At 36.0% G+C, this 14415-nt stretch overlaps 1 protein-coding gene across 3 annotated transcripts in view; it reads right to left on the bottom strand.

The window, feature by feature from the left end:
• L3mbtl4 (L3MBTL histone methyl-lysine binding protein 4) overlaps positions 1-14415 on the bottom strand; it is a 326421-nt gene that overhangs the window by 280013 nt on the left and 31993 nt on the right. For 2 of the 3 annotated variants that reach the window (XM_048806537.1, XM_048806538.1), the window contains one exon: positions 4425-4516. The exons of the other annotated variant lie outside the window; for it this stretch is intronic. In XM_048806537.1, coding sequence (XP_048662494.1) covers positions 4425-4516 — 92 coding nt within the window. The remainder of the gene's footprint in view (positions 1-4424; positions 4517-14415) is intronic. 3 annotated transcript variants of the gene reach the window in all.

The raw sequence follows: 14415 nt of genomic DNA on the forward strand, positions 1-14415 counted from the left end.
CCTTGTGCAGAAAAGAAACTTCATTTCTCCCAGCTGCCTGTGGAAGACAGAGGAAGGAGCCATTTTGCAGCTGCGGCATAGGGGCCAGCAGCTGGGGGAGTCTGTTCCCGACAAACCTGGGTTTGGCCTGAATCACAGGCCTGGCAAACCCACATGAAATGACATAGAGTGTGCTTAAGTTAGGTTAAATCAAATATGGAAAGAGCTTTACACAGGGCACAAATGGTCATGGAAACCCACCCAATTCCTCTATTCTCCTCCAATCTGGCAGTTTGCAAGACTGGCTGGGATAGATGTGCCTAGCAGGGAATTCAAAAGGGCTAGGGTGGGAGAAAGCAAACCCAGGAGACCAGGAAAAATGGGGTCCACAGGTGATGTAGAGGACTAAGAATTGGCTCCTCCACCACATGAGTGGGACTCATGGGAGATCCCTAGGGTATAGTCTTCCAGTGTGGACCAGCAACACTGGGCCATGATGGTGCACTGATTTAAAATCTTCAGACCAAGCAGCATTCAGCAAAAAGCTGGAGACAATCTAAGCCTAAAGCATGTGATGAACACTTTTATATATATATTCATATTCATTTTTTTTCTCATCTCAACCTTTTTTGAAGCAAGTTATTTTTCATGGATCAGTATTTTGAGAACTAAGATGTTGGATTAGTATATTTTGGTTTTGTTATATATTCTTTTATTTTTAGTTTTTCAAAATTTTACTTATTTGTTTCATTATCTATTTCCCTTGATTCTCTTTTCTTTTGCTAGCAGCCAATGTCTATTATTCTCCCTTTCACTCTGCCTTTAATTTTTTACTTCTATCTCTCCTCTTCTCTCATAATCATATCTTATATCACTTCTGTTCTCCCCGTCTACCATTTGAAATTGTAAACTCTTTTGCAAACTTACTATTTTTATTGTAAACAATAACTCATCATATCATTTTTATTTATTGTGATAATCAATATTGTAGACATCAGAGCAGGAATTATTTGGTTTAATGCTGTTTTTTTTTTTTTTGCATTGGTTGTTGTTATTATTTGTCACCATCTAAACAGTGAAATACTAAAATTCAGAGACACTAATAATCTGCAAGGTAGAAAATCTACACCTCTGATCCATACCCTCAGATGGGCAGACACACAAATAACATGAAAAAGCAAGGGAATAAATCACCCCAAACCAACCAAGATACTTTAGTAACAGAATACACCAACATCATAGTGGAAGAAATGTCAGAGAAAGAGTTTAGAATGTTCATAGTTTAACTCATCTGTGAGGTAAAGGACATTATAAGGAGTGAAATCAGAGAGAAAATACAGGACATGAAAAATCGCTTCAACAAAGACATAGAGATTCTGAAAAAAAAATCAAGCAGAAATCCTCAAAAATGAAGGAATCAATAAGCCAAATTAAAAATTCAATGGAAAGCATCCCTAGCAGACTAGGCCACTTGGAAGAGAGAGCTTCAGGCCATGAAGACAAAATATATAATCTTTGAAAATAAAGTTAACCATGGAGAAATGATGTTAAGAGACCATGAACAGAACCTCCAAGAAATATGAGATAACATGAAAAGACCAAATTTAAGATTTGTTGGGATAGATGAAGGCTCAGAGATACAAATCAAAGGAATATACAACTTTCCAATTAAATAATATCAGATGATTTCCCAAACCTAAACAATGAAATGGAAAATCAAATACAGGTGGCTTAGAGGACATCAAATACACAAAATTACAACAGACCCATACCAAGACACATTATTATGAAAATGACTAACATATAGAATTAAGGCTGACAGAGAAAAATGACAAGTTATATTTAGTGGAAAACCAACCCATATCTCATCTCATTTCTGAACCCAGACTCTCAAAGCTAAGAGGCCTTAGAAAAATACGTACCAAGCTCTAAAGGAAAATGGATGCCAGCCAAGAATGCTATAAATTGAGCTTCTGAATTAACAAATAAAAACTTTCCACAAAGAATTCACAACTAGAAAGCCTGTACTACAAAATATACTCAATATAATAGCTCATGAAGAAGAAATAAAAAAATAAAAGTAAAAACCAGAAAAGGGAGGAACTACACCAACAGAGCAGTGAATCAATGGAGAAATTAAATTCAAATGAAATCAAATTAAAAACCAGAAGCAAGTCAAAATTTCAGGGAATAAAAATCACATCTCAATAATAACACTGAATATAGTCAAGCATGGTGGTGCATGACTATAATCCCAGCAACTTGGGAGGCTGAGGCAAGAGGATCTCAAGCTTAAAGACAGCCTCAGCAATTTAGCGAGCCACTAAACAATTCAATGAGACCCTATCTCTAAATAAAATATAAAAAAGGGCTGGGGATGTGGTTCATTGGTTAAGCACCCTGGATCCAATCCCCAGTACCAAATTAATAATAATAATAATAACATTGAACATAAATGGCCTCAACTTTTCAATCAAAAAACACAGACTGGCAGATTGGATTAAAAAACAAGACCCAACAATAAGAGACTCACCTAATAGGCAAAGACAGACTGAAGGTGAAAGAATGAAAAAAAATACATCACTCACATGGATCTTGTAAACAAGCAGGGATTTCTATCCTAATATCAGATAATATAAGTGGACTTCAAGCCAAAGTTAATCAATAGGGACCACGAAGATCATTTCATCCTGCCTAAAGCAATTATACACCAATCAGACATAACAACTATAAATATTTATGCCCCCCAAATGGAGTATCTATTTACCTCAAACAAAACCTTCTCAATTTCAAGAATCAAACATATCACAACATAATAATACTAGGTGACTTTAACACAACTCTCTCATTACTGTATACATCCTCCGAAACCAAAAACTAAATAAAAAAGCTATAGAACTCAAATATACAATTAATAATCTATATTAAAAGACATATATAAAATATTTCATCCATCAGTGACTTTCTTCTCAGCAGCCATAAATGGGCAAAGGAACTAAACAGACACTTCACTTAAGAAGAAATACAAATAGTCAAAAAATATATGAAAAAATGTTCAACAACTCTAGAAATTAGATAAATGCAAATTAAAACTACACTGAGATTTCATCTCACTCCTATCAGAATGGCAATTATCAAGAATACATGTCAAAATAAATGTGGGCGAGGATGTGGTGAGAAAGATACACTTATTTATACATTGCTAGTGGGAATGAAAATTGGTCCAACCACTCTGGAAAGCAGTATGGAGATTCCTCACAAAACTTGGAATGGAACCACCATTTTACCCAGTTATCCCACTCCTCAGTATATAATCAAAAGACTTAAAGTCAGCATACTACAGGGATGCAGCCTCATCCATGTTTATAGCAGCTCAATTCACAATAGCTAAACTATGGAACCAATACACATGCCATTCAAGAGATGAATGGATAAAGAAAATGTGGTATATATATACATAGTGAAATATTACTCAGCCATAAAGAAGGATGAATGTTCTCTCTGATATGTGCATCCTATAACACACAATAAGGTGGGAAGAGGGAAGAATAGAAGTTCACTGAATTAGACAAAGGGGAATGAAAGGAAGAAAGGGTGGATGAGAGTAGGAAAGAAAGGAGAATGAGTCAGACATAACTGTTCCTATAACTATGTCCATATATAAACACATGACCAGTGTAACTCCACATCATGTACAAACAGAAAAATGGGGTCCTAATTAGAACAAATGATACTCCATGGATCTATATCTACTGTCATGTATATCTAAAAAGAACAAATTAAAAAAGGAAAAATAAATAAATTAAATGCAACATAATGTTGTGAATCCAATGAAATTTTGTTTAATATTTATTTAATATTCTTCATATAAACACTGAAAACTGAGATTAAACATAGGAAGGGCAGCAAGCAATTTTACATCTCGGATATAGATGATCCCTGTGGCTATAAGACCCTGGTGTCAGAAGTCACTTGGTTACAGAAGTACACCTTTCTAGTTGTATGTCTTATTTCAGGGGTTCCATTACCTTCTCCAACACCTTATTAGACCCACCACTGCCATACACCACATTAAAACAAATCCCTGTAATTCGGCCCTCGAATGGGTACATGCAAATAATATCAGCTGAGAAAGAGCATTATATGCAATAGTATCTCATGTCCTTTATGTATTCGACTGATATAGTCCTCCAACAACCTACCGAGGTAGGTAGCATGCTTTTTCTACTTTACAGTGACATTCCCAATGTCACAGAGCTGGTCGGCCTGTGGCAGAACTAAGGTTCAAACACAGGCTCCACCATATGCTTGAAAACAGTAAGGCACTAATGAGCTTCATTAAGAAATTTCCCAGTCCCATCTCCAACTTCAAATAAGTTGATGGGTTATCTAGATAAACGAGTTAATTTTGTTTAATATAAAATATAAGACCTCCAGTGGCTGACCTTGGAAAACAGCTCAACAGGTGCTGCTATAGCGTTCTGTTCTTTCAAATACTGCTCCCAAGACCAGGATTCTTGTGTTGCCACTGAAGGTGCTGGAAAAAAAAACATAGGGTTTTCTTGAAGCAATCTGTGAAAGAAAAGTAACAAAATTTAATTGAAAATAAATTCAAGAAGCAAGCATAATAAGTTAGTGACAGAAGATCACCAACTAAAAAGAAACTTTCCCCTCATGAAAATCAGCCAACCACATTTTCCTATTTGGAATAGGATAATATTGGATAAATTCACCTTCAGGAAGATGCCTGATGAATACTTAAAACAGGTGCTCTCAAAGAGGTTTTCTGGAAAGTGATGGTTTATATTTAAGAAAATAATATGTAAATTTTTTTTTCAGTGTGGAGATCAAACCCAGGACCTCCTACATGCAAGGCAAGTGCTCTACCAGTGAGCCACAACCCTGTCCCTCAAACACTTTTTATAATTTCCTTTTGCTTTCTTAACTCTTTGGTATAAATGTCAACTGTCAAAAGGCACTATGGCAATATATGTCAAAAGTCTTAAAACTTATTCCTACAATTTGAACCAGCAATTCTCCTTCTATGAAATTGACTTAATGAAATCACAGTAGATATGCCCAAGGGGCAAAACACAGGGTTCTTCAGCTAGAGTTCATATAATAATATAACATCAGAAATAAACTAAAGGTCCTCCAAGAGGAAGTTAAGTAAACTCATTGTACAGACATGTCATTTTAATAACAGACAGTAAAACCATGTTGTAGAAGGCTGTCTAATGATAGAGAAATGCTATGTTGATGATACTGTACTGAGTGGGGGAAAAAGTTTAGAAAACAAAATAATCCTTTTTGCAAATATGTAATGGATTATAAAAAGATGAAAATTATATAAATAAAAATCTTGAATGAAGTCATCTTTAGTGCTACGATTATAAATCATTTCTTCTCTGTTTTTCTGCTTTCCAAATTGTCTACATTAATAGCTAATCACTGTAATTCAATAAGTGTCATTTTAACAATGTAAATCTAGCAAAAAGAATTAGTCATTGTTTCAAATTTATGTTCTGAAGCCTAGTAACATCTCCTCAAGAATTATCTCCTAAGGGAGTACTCAAGCACTAATAAATGTCGATGAAAAAATGTACATCACAATGCAACTATAAGAAAGCAAAACAGTGTTAGTACAGGAGGAAGATTAAATAAAACTATAGTGTGTGTGGGTGTGTGTGTGTATGATTGAAATCATCAAAAACTATATTTTTGTTTCTAAAATATTTTTAAAAACATCTTAAGGATTAAAATCAGTTTGCATGGTCCTTTGTATCCTTACTTATGTTAAATAAAATATTAAATAAACAAGGCTTTCAAAGACAAATATCGGTCAAGCCCGGTGGCCCAGACCCATCCACACCAGCCCGTGCAGGACCTAGGCTCACAGGGGACTTGGTCCACCCCTCCCCATGTGGGGCAGACACATGCCAGAGCCTAGCCTCTGGCCCAGGACCATCCCTTCTAACCAGTGGACTACTATGAGAGCCGAGATCCAGCCCAGACCCCCAACACAAGCTCGCATAGGACCCAGGATCTCAGTAGGCCCGGTTCACCCACACCAGCCTGTGCAGGTCCAAGGCAAAAAACAGGCCCAGTCCATCCCTCCCCATGGCGGGACAGACACCCACCACAGCCTAGCCTCTGGTGCAGTACTGCCCCTTCCAACCCAGCAACTCAGATCCACCCACTCAAACTTGCACAGGACTCAGATCCAGGATGCAATAGCATCCATTGAGAAACATCAGCAGAGTTTAGAAGCCCATCACCATGGTAAGGTACAGATAATCTGCACGGGTACTAGAAGAATATAGGGAAGAAACTGTAATATCTCAGATCTACACTTCAAGAAAGGAAGGCACATAGAGAACATGAAAAAACAAGAGAGGAAAGTGCCCCAAACAAACCAGGACACTATAATAACATAACCCACAGACAGCGAAGTTGATTAAATGTCAGAGAAGGAATTCAGAAGGTTCATAATTAAGATAGTAGAATGAAACAGACATTATTACTTTATGTACGTATGTGACTATATGACCAATGTTATTCTGCAGTATGTATACTCAGAAAAAATGAGAAATTATGTCCCATCTATGTATGATATATCAAAGTACATAACTGCATTCTACTTTCATGTATAACTAATTTAAAAAAATAAAAAAATTTAAAAAAGGTTCATAATTGAAATAATCTGTGAATTAAAGAATGACCTAAATGAGAAAATACAAGCAAAAATTCATCACTCCAATAATGAGATAAGAGAGCAAATACAGGTAGCAAAAGATCACTTCAAGAAAGCAATAGAGACCCTAAAAAAATAAACAGTCAGATATCCTTAAAATGAAGGATACAATACATCAAATTAAAAAACTCAATAGAAAGCATGACCAACAGACTAGATCACATGGAAGAAAGTACTTCAGATAATCTGAAAAATAAAGTTGATCACACAGTGAAGATAATTAGAAACCATGAACAGAACATCCAAGAATTATGGGACAACATCAAAAGACCAAATCTAAGAGTTATTGGGAGAGAGGAAGGCACAGAGTTTCAAACTAAAGGAATGTACAATCTCTTCAATGAGATAAAATCAGAACAAACATGAAGAACTAATTAAAAAACCAAGTACAAGAGGCTTACAGGACAACAAATGTACAAAATTACGGCAGATCTACACCAAGGCTTATTATAATGAAATGCCTAGCATACAGAATAAGAAAGCCACAAGAGAGAGGAATCAGATCACATATAGGGGGAGACCAATTCATATCTCAGCAGATTTTTCAATCCAGACCCTCAAAGCCAGGAGATCATGGAACAACATATGCCAAGCTATGAGAGAAAATGGATGCCAACCAAGCATCTTATATCCAGAAAAACTAAGCTTTAGATTTGATGATGAAATAAAAACCTTCCATAATAAACAAAAGTTAAAAGAATTGACAACTAGAAAGCCTGCACCACAGAACATCCTCAGCAAAATACTCCAAGAAGAGGAAATGAAAAACTGATGAAAATCAGCAGAGAGAGGTATTACACTAAAGCAAAATCTAATCAAAGGAGAAACCAGGTCACATTAAATACCAAAAATCAACAAAAATGGCTGGGAATACAAATCATGTCTCAATAATAACCCTGAATGTTAATGGCCTAAATTCACCAATCAAAAGACATAGACTAGCAGATTGGATGAAAAAGAAAAGACCCAACAATATGCTGCCTCCAAGAGACTCATCTCAGACTAAAGGTGAAGGGTTGGGAAAAAGACATTCACAGACTAAAGGTGAAGGGTTGGGAAAAATCATATCACTCACAATGGACTGCGGAAGCAAGCTGGGTTTCCACTCTCATATCAAATAAAGTAGATTTCAAACTAAAGTCAATCAAAAAGCATAAAAAAGGACACTACATACTGCTCAAGATAACCATACACCAACAAGACTTAACAATTATATATCCCCCAAAAATGGAACATCTACATTCATCAAACAAACTCTTCTCAAGTTCAAGAGTCAAATAGACCACAACACAATAATTTTGGGCGAATTTAACACGCCTCTGCTTAGGCCCCAGCTTCCTTAATAAGACTTCTGTGGCACAAGAATTATAATCAAGAATCAATAAATGGGATGGACTCAAACTAAAAGGTTTCTTCTCAGCAAAAGAAACAATCTGTGAAGTGAATAGAGAGCCTACATCTTGGGAGCAAATCTTTACCCCTCACACATCAGAATAGAGCACTAATCTCTAGGGTATATAAAGAACTCTAAAGCTAAGCACCAGAAAAAATAAATAACCCAATCAATAAATGAGCCAAGGACCTGAACAGACACTTCTCAGAAGATGATATACAATCAATCAACAAATATACGAAAAAAATGTTCATCACTAGCAATTAGAGAAAAACCACTCTAAGATTTCATATCACTCCAGTCAGAATGGCAGCTATTATGAACACAAACAACAGTAAGTGTTGGAGAGGATGTGAGGGGAAAGGTACACTCATACACTGCTGGTGGGACTGAAAATTAGTGCAGCCAATATGGATAGCAGTGTGGAGATTTCTTGGAAAACTGGGAATGGAACGACCATTTGACCCAGCTATCCCTCTCCTCAGTCTATACCCAAACGACTTAAAAACAGCATACTACAGGGACACAGCCACATCAATGTTTCTAGCAGCACAATTTCCAATAGCTGAACTGTGGAACCAACCTATATGTCCTTCAATAGATAAATGGATAAAAAAATGTGGCATATATATACACAATGGAATATTACTCAGCAATAAAAGAGAATAAAATCATGACATTTGCAGGTAAATGGATGGAGTTAGAGAAGATAATGCTAGTGAAATTAGCCAATCCCAAAAACCAAATGCAGAATGATTTCTTTGATATAAGGAGGCTGACTCATAGTGGGATAGAGAGGGGGAGCATGGGAGGAATAGAGGAACTCTAGTTAGGGCAGAGGGGTTGGAGGGGAATGGAGGGGGCAGGGATTTAGTAAGGATGGTGGAATATGATAGACATCATTATCCAAAGTACATGTATGAAGACACAAATTGGTGTGAATATACTTTGTATACAACCAGAGATATGAAAAATTGTGCTTTATAAGTGTTATAAGAATTGTAATGCATTCTGCTGTCATATATAAATAAAAAATAAAAATGAATTAAAAAGACAAATATCAAATGACTTTACCTATATGTGGAATCTAAAAAGTGTAATTCACAGATGCAGAGAATAGAAAGATGGTTCCCAGAAGCTAGGGGAGTAGAGGAGGAATGTTTGTCAAAGGGTACAAAGTTTCAGGATGGCCAGTGTTTTAGAGAATGACTATATAACATGGTGTCTAAAACTAATTGCAATGCATTATATACTTCAAAGTTGCTAAAGAATAGATTTCCAAATTTCTCACCAGAAAAAAATAAGTATGTGAGATGATGGATATTAAATTACCATGAGTTTTGATCTTTTCACAATGTAAATCTCTATGAAAACATACCATTAAACTCTATAGATATATGTGATCATTATTGGTCAATTATATATAAAATAAAAATATAAGCAATATTTAAATTATTATATATTAAAACATTTATTCACATATTAATGTGTGCTAGGCTCTACACACATATGTGTGTATACAAGCACACTCATACAGGAAAGCAAGTGGAACTGAACAGAAAAACGTGCTGGGCATGGTGTTACACACCTGTTATCCCAGTGTCTTGGGAGGCTGAAGCAGGAAAACTGCAAGTTCAAACAGCCTAAGCAACTTAGCAAGGCCCTGTCTCTAAATTAAAAAAAAAAAAGTCTAAATATGTGGCTCAATGATTGAGCACCCCAGGTTCAATCTCCAGTACCAAAAAAAAAAGAAAGAGAAGATTGTTACCAGTAGCTATACATGGATGGTAGAATTAATGAAAATGTATTATTTTCTTGTTTTTGTCTACATTGTCTATAAGCATTATTATATAACCATACCTATATGTACTCTTGGAAAATACTGGCCAAAAAATGTTGAGTATTAATTTTAACATTAATCATGCTGTAAAATACTCCAGAAGATACAAATGATAAAAGGTCAGAAGTGTACTAGCGTTGCTGATGACAAGTGGTAAGACACCTCTAAATCAACCATTTGAACTCTTGGGCCAATAAAGGCATCTGATGGAAAAACAAACACAAAATCCCATCACGTTGTATAGGACAAATTCCGGTTAGACTTTTATTCACTTACTGAAGTATTTTTGGAGCCTTCTAATGTCCCAGGAAGAGTGCTATCCCACTAAAATGAAAATATAATGCTGTTCCTGGTCTAGTAGATTTATTAATTTGTTTTTAATATTACACATTAATTTTCCTTTAATATCACATATGTCACTGACAATAAAAGAATAAATTCAGAAAATTAAAAATTCATATTGATTCAAAGTTAAAAAACCGACACAAAATCATGGACATTAGCATTCACTATTAGTCACAACTCTAACTAGTTATTACTGAGAAATACACTCCTAAAGTATGATAACTCTTTAAAGCATTCTAATCATCAAATAAGAGTATAAGTATTGTAATAGTTGGATTTTCTTGTTCAAAAATACCAAGGATCACAGTGTGATTTCATCAAGGATCTTAAAGTCCGTTAGCCCATTACAATGTTAAAAGTTCTGCTGCCATTTCTACATCTCACAACACCAATTCTTCTGCTAATCAGAAGAAGCAATATGGCAAACCCTGAAAATGCTCTGGTAAGATTATTCAACTTCCCTATCTTCACGCAAGTATTTTGCAGCATTTGCAATTATGTGCTTTACAAAAAAACATTACAGCAGTGTTGGCTCTAAAGCAAATATAGATATCTCATTTTCTACAACAGCTGTGTTCTTAAAAAGATTGTGTGTAATTTCTCAATTTAATCATATTTCCAATTGTCATACATTATCATTTCACCAAAGTAAATCATATCTAAGACCTCCCTTTGTGATTACATAAGTATGCAGAGAACCTTTTAAAATTTATCATGAAAAGAAAACATAATATCCGACAATAAAAACTTTCAATGAACTAAACATTTTGTAAAGCAAGAGAATTATTCAGCAATGTGGTGCTCGCTGGGGAGATGGAAGAACACTCTTAGCCTATAGACAGGCCTTCCTGGACCACTAATCCCCCCACTCCTGTCTCTCACCATGTGATTTCCTCATTGTCCTCAGGGATTACACGTGATGAGATTAACCAACTTACTTATTTTCAACTAGAATTTAAGCCTCTAAAGAGAAAAGACTTGTCAGTTTTGTTCTTCACTGTAATTCTGGAGCTTTAACCCTACCAAGCACTAAGTACTTGATTAATGAGTTAAAAGGAAAGAAAGAAGACCTTCATGAATTCAAGGATATGCATTTTGACCAACTCACTTCTCAGTTTCCCAGAGAGAAGGAACCAATAATGAGAGAGCACCAGTTCAAGCACCAATTTTTTATGCAATATACTATAGACATGATACTCATGTTATAGAATACTATACTACAGATATGGTACTCGCTTTATAAAATATTAGATATGCATATTGTAAACCCTAAATTTCATTTCTTTTTACTATTTTCACTGTGAGCTAGATAATTAAAATGCCCCAATTATTCTTCTTCTGCCAAATGTTAATACAGAAAATATATTTGATTGTACAGTATCTGCCACTAAATATATATTCATTATATTCCAGGCTCTGAATTAGGCGCTGGGGTGTATGTATGTACACATGTATAAGTGAGTGTATATTTTTCCATTTATTCTTGTTTGTTTGTTTTGTTTTGTTTGAAATGGAGTCTTGATGTGTTGCCCAGGGCAGCCTCAAACTCCCAGGCTCAAGTAATCCTCCTACCTCATTCTCTGGAGGAGTTAAGTCTACCAGTGTACACCACTGTGCCCAGCTTCCATTTATTCTTTAACACACTGAATATTATATTAAAAACTGGAAGCTCTCAGAGTTTACAACTGAAAAGGTCTGGAATTAAACAAAATTCCTAGCCCAGTCACACCCACATTAGTGCACACAGCCTAGATGTAACAGAAATGCTTATGAAATTGGTAACGTTTAAGGTAAAAGCACCATAAAATTAAGTCTTCAGGGAAACTAATATGCTCACTCATTGATGGTGGCTTTGTAAATTTATGCTGAAAATACATATTTATAACTGGAAAATAAGGTGTTAATATTCATTGATCTATTCATCCCAATTTTAATATTTAATGTAAGAAACGCAAAGGAAATAAATATAGCCTTTACTATAGTACAAATATCCAACAACAGAAGTCAAATAAATTATAGTTATAAAGATCACATAATAGTACTTTGTAAATATTAATTAAGCACATTTGAGTAGTTTATATGTACATTAGCATTAGAACTGTAGATGTTTGCATATGAATAAAAATTATAAGAAAAAATGGAGATCAAGTGTTAAGGTGATGCAGACTGTCAAACGATGCAGGACAAAGGCTGACAGATCTGGCTGGTGAAGAAGGAGCTCTTTTTTTATATTCAGATAGTTTACTTCTTACTTGAAGGGCTAAAGGTATTAGTGTCCCATGTCCCTGGCACAGAAACAAGAGCAGGCAGATAATGTAACTGTCAGACATCCTGTGCCCCATTGCTAAGAAGCCAAAGTCATGCTGCAGCAAGTTACTTTAGAGTCTGCAGCTGTACTCTGAAGAGGGGGACACAACAAAGATCCAACCTCATCAGAAGGGGTAGGGCATTGTCTCACAATGGCCTCCTCCAAAGCATGGAACAGTATAAGGTGGCCTTGAAGCAGCTCCTGGGCAGCCCCCATGTTCTCATGTTTAGGAGACTCATAGGGCATTCTGTAGTGAAAGATGACCTGCAATTAAACCTTGTCTCCCTGACCATTTGGATGCTATGTGTAGTCACCAGGGCTCCATGGTGCAGTCCGTCCCCTATGAAGGGTGGATTTCACTTTTTAAAAATAATAGAAACATAACACTTCTCTTATGTGAAAGTGTGCAGGGCCATGTCTTTCTTCCTCCAGCAGTGTTAGGTGGGGTGTGCATATGTGTTTCCTTTCTTCTAAAACCAAGGAAGACTCCCTGAGCTTTACCTGTAAGCCAGAGGTGTTTGGCTTACTTGGCTTCAGCCATATTTACAGATCAAAATCACAAAAATTCCTTTCACAAAAAGTGACAACTAATACCTGCAAAGGTGACACACTCACATTTACCAGTCAGTAAATATTGTTTTGTTCTGCACACACCTTGAGGTTTGGTGGCTTCTTCATCAGATTGGCTAGACCAAAGGAAAGAAATTACAAGCAAAGAATACATTAAAAGATATAAGAAAGTCTATGGAAAATGTCAGGAAAGCAAGATGGCAGCAGCAGAGCTCACTGACCAAAGCAATATGATGAATGATGTAAAACTGCTCTAAGTACTTAGCATCTCCATATGTTGCTACTTCTGCAGGAGTTGAGGTAGCTATGAACTTCTCCCATTCTGCAGCCCATTATACAAAGCAAAACAAAAAGATGGCAATAAATCAGTGTTTTCCATTGATCATAACTACCTCTTGCCTGCAATCTGTGATAGAGGCCCACAGACTGTCAACAAAGGAGTGGGAAAGAGAAGCCACATTAGACCATTCACAGTGGGATCAACTACAGAAATAATGGTCCAAGTGAGGGAAGTGCTAGGAAACAGTTCAACTCTAGACCATGCAGTGGAGTAGGTGGGTCAACTGCTTAGAAAAACACACCTAATGGTGTAGCAAAATACATAAGCCTAGTAAAACATAAGTTAAGAAAGGGAAGGCTTGATGCTCAGAGGGGTTAACGATGGTGCAATAACCAATTTTCTTAATTATATGTCCACATAGCCTTACTTTATGAGCCAAAAGGCACATTTACAGACAGGCAAACATTGAGAGCTTTTGTTCTAAGATGTATTGCTTTTACGAAGTGCCCACATGTCTAACAGGCTTGGGCACAATATCACACTTACTAAAGGGGCTCACACACTATGTACGACATATTCCAGACTAGATACTCCTTTACCTTTAGGGACATTTTAGATTATCTAAAGCTATCAAGGTGCACTAGTATTTTTGTTTTCAGTTCTTCTTACCAAAATTCATATCATGAATTTAAACAGCATGCTGTTTAAATATGGAGAGAAGCCCTAGCTGGATGACATCTTGCCATACTACTTTTTCAAACCTTAAATTTCTCCCTACTATGCTGCATTTTTTATTACAAAGATATCCTATCAGAACAGCTCTGGGAGCTCCAAGCCCTCACACTCAGCCTCCCACTGACACACCTCAAAGAGTAGAGATTGAAAAATCAACAAGAGACAAACCTCTCTCTCTCGGGCAATCCCAGCCCTAAATTACAACTCAGTT

Source organism: Marmota marmota, unplaced genomic scaffold, assembly GCF_001458135.2.
Source record: "Marmota marmota marmota unplaced genomic scaffold, marMar, whole genome shotgun sequence".
Classification (NCBI taxonomy): Eukaryota; Metazoa; Chordata; class Mammalia; order Rodentia; family Sciuridae; genus Marmota; species Marmota marmota.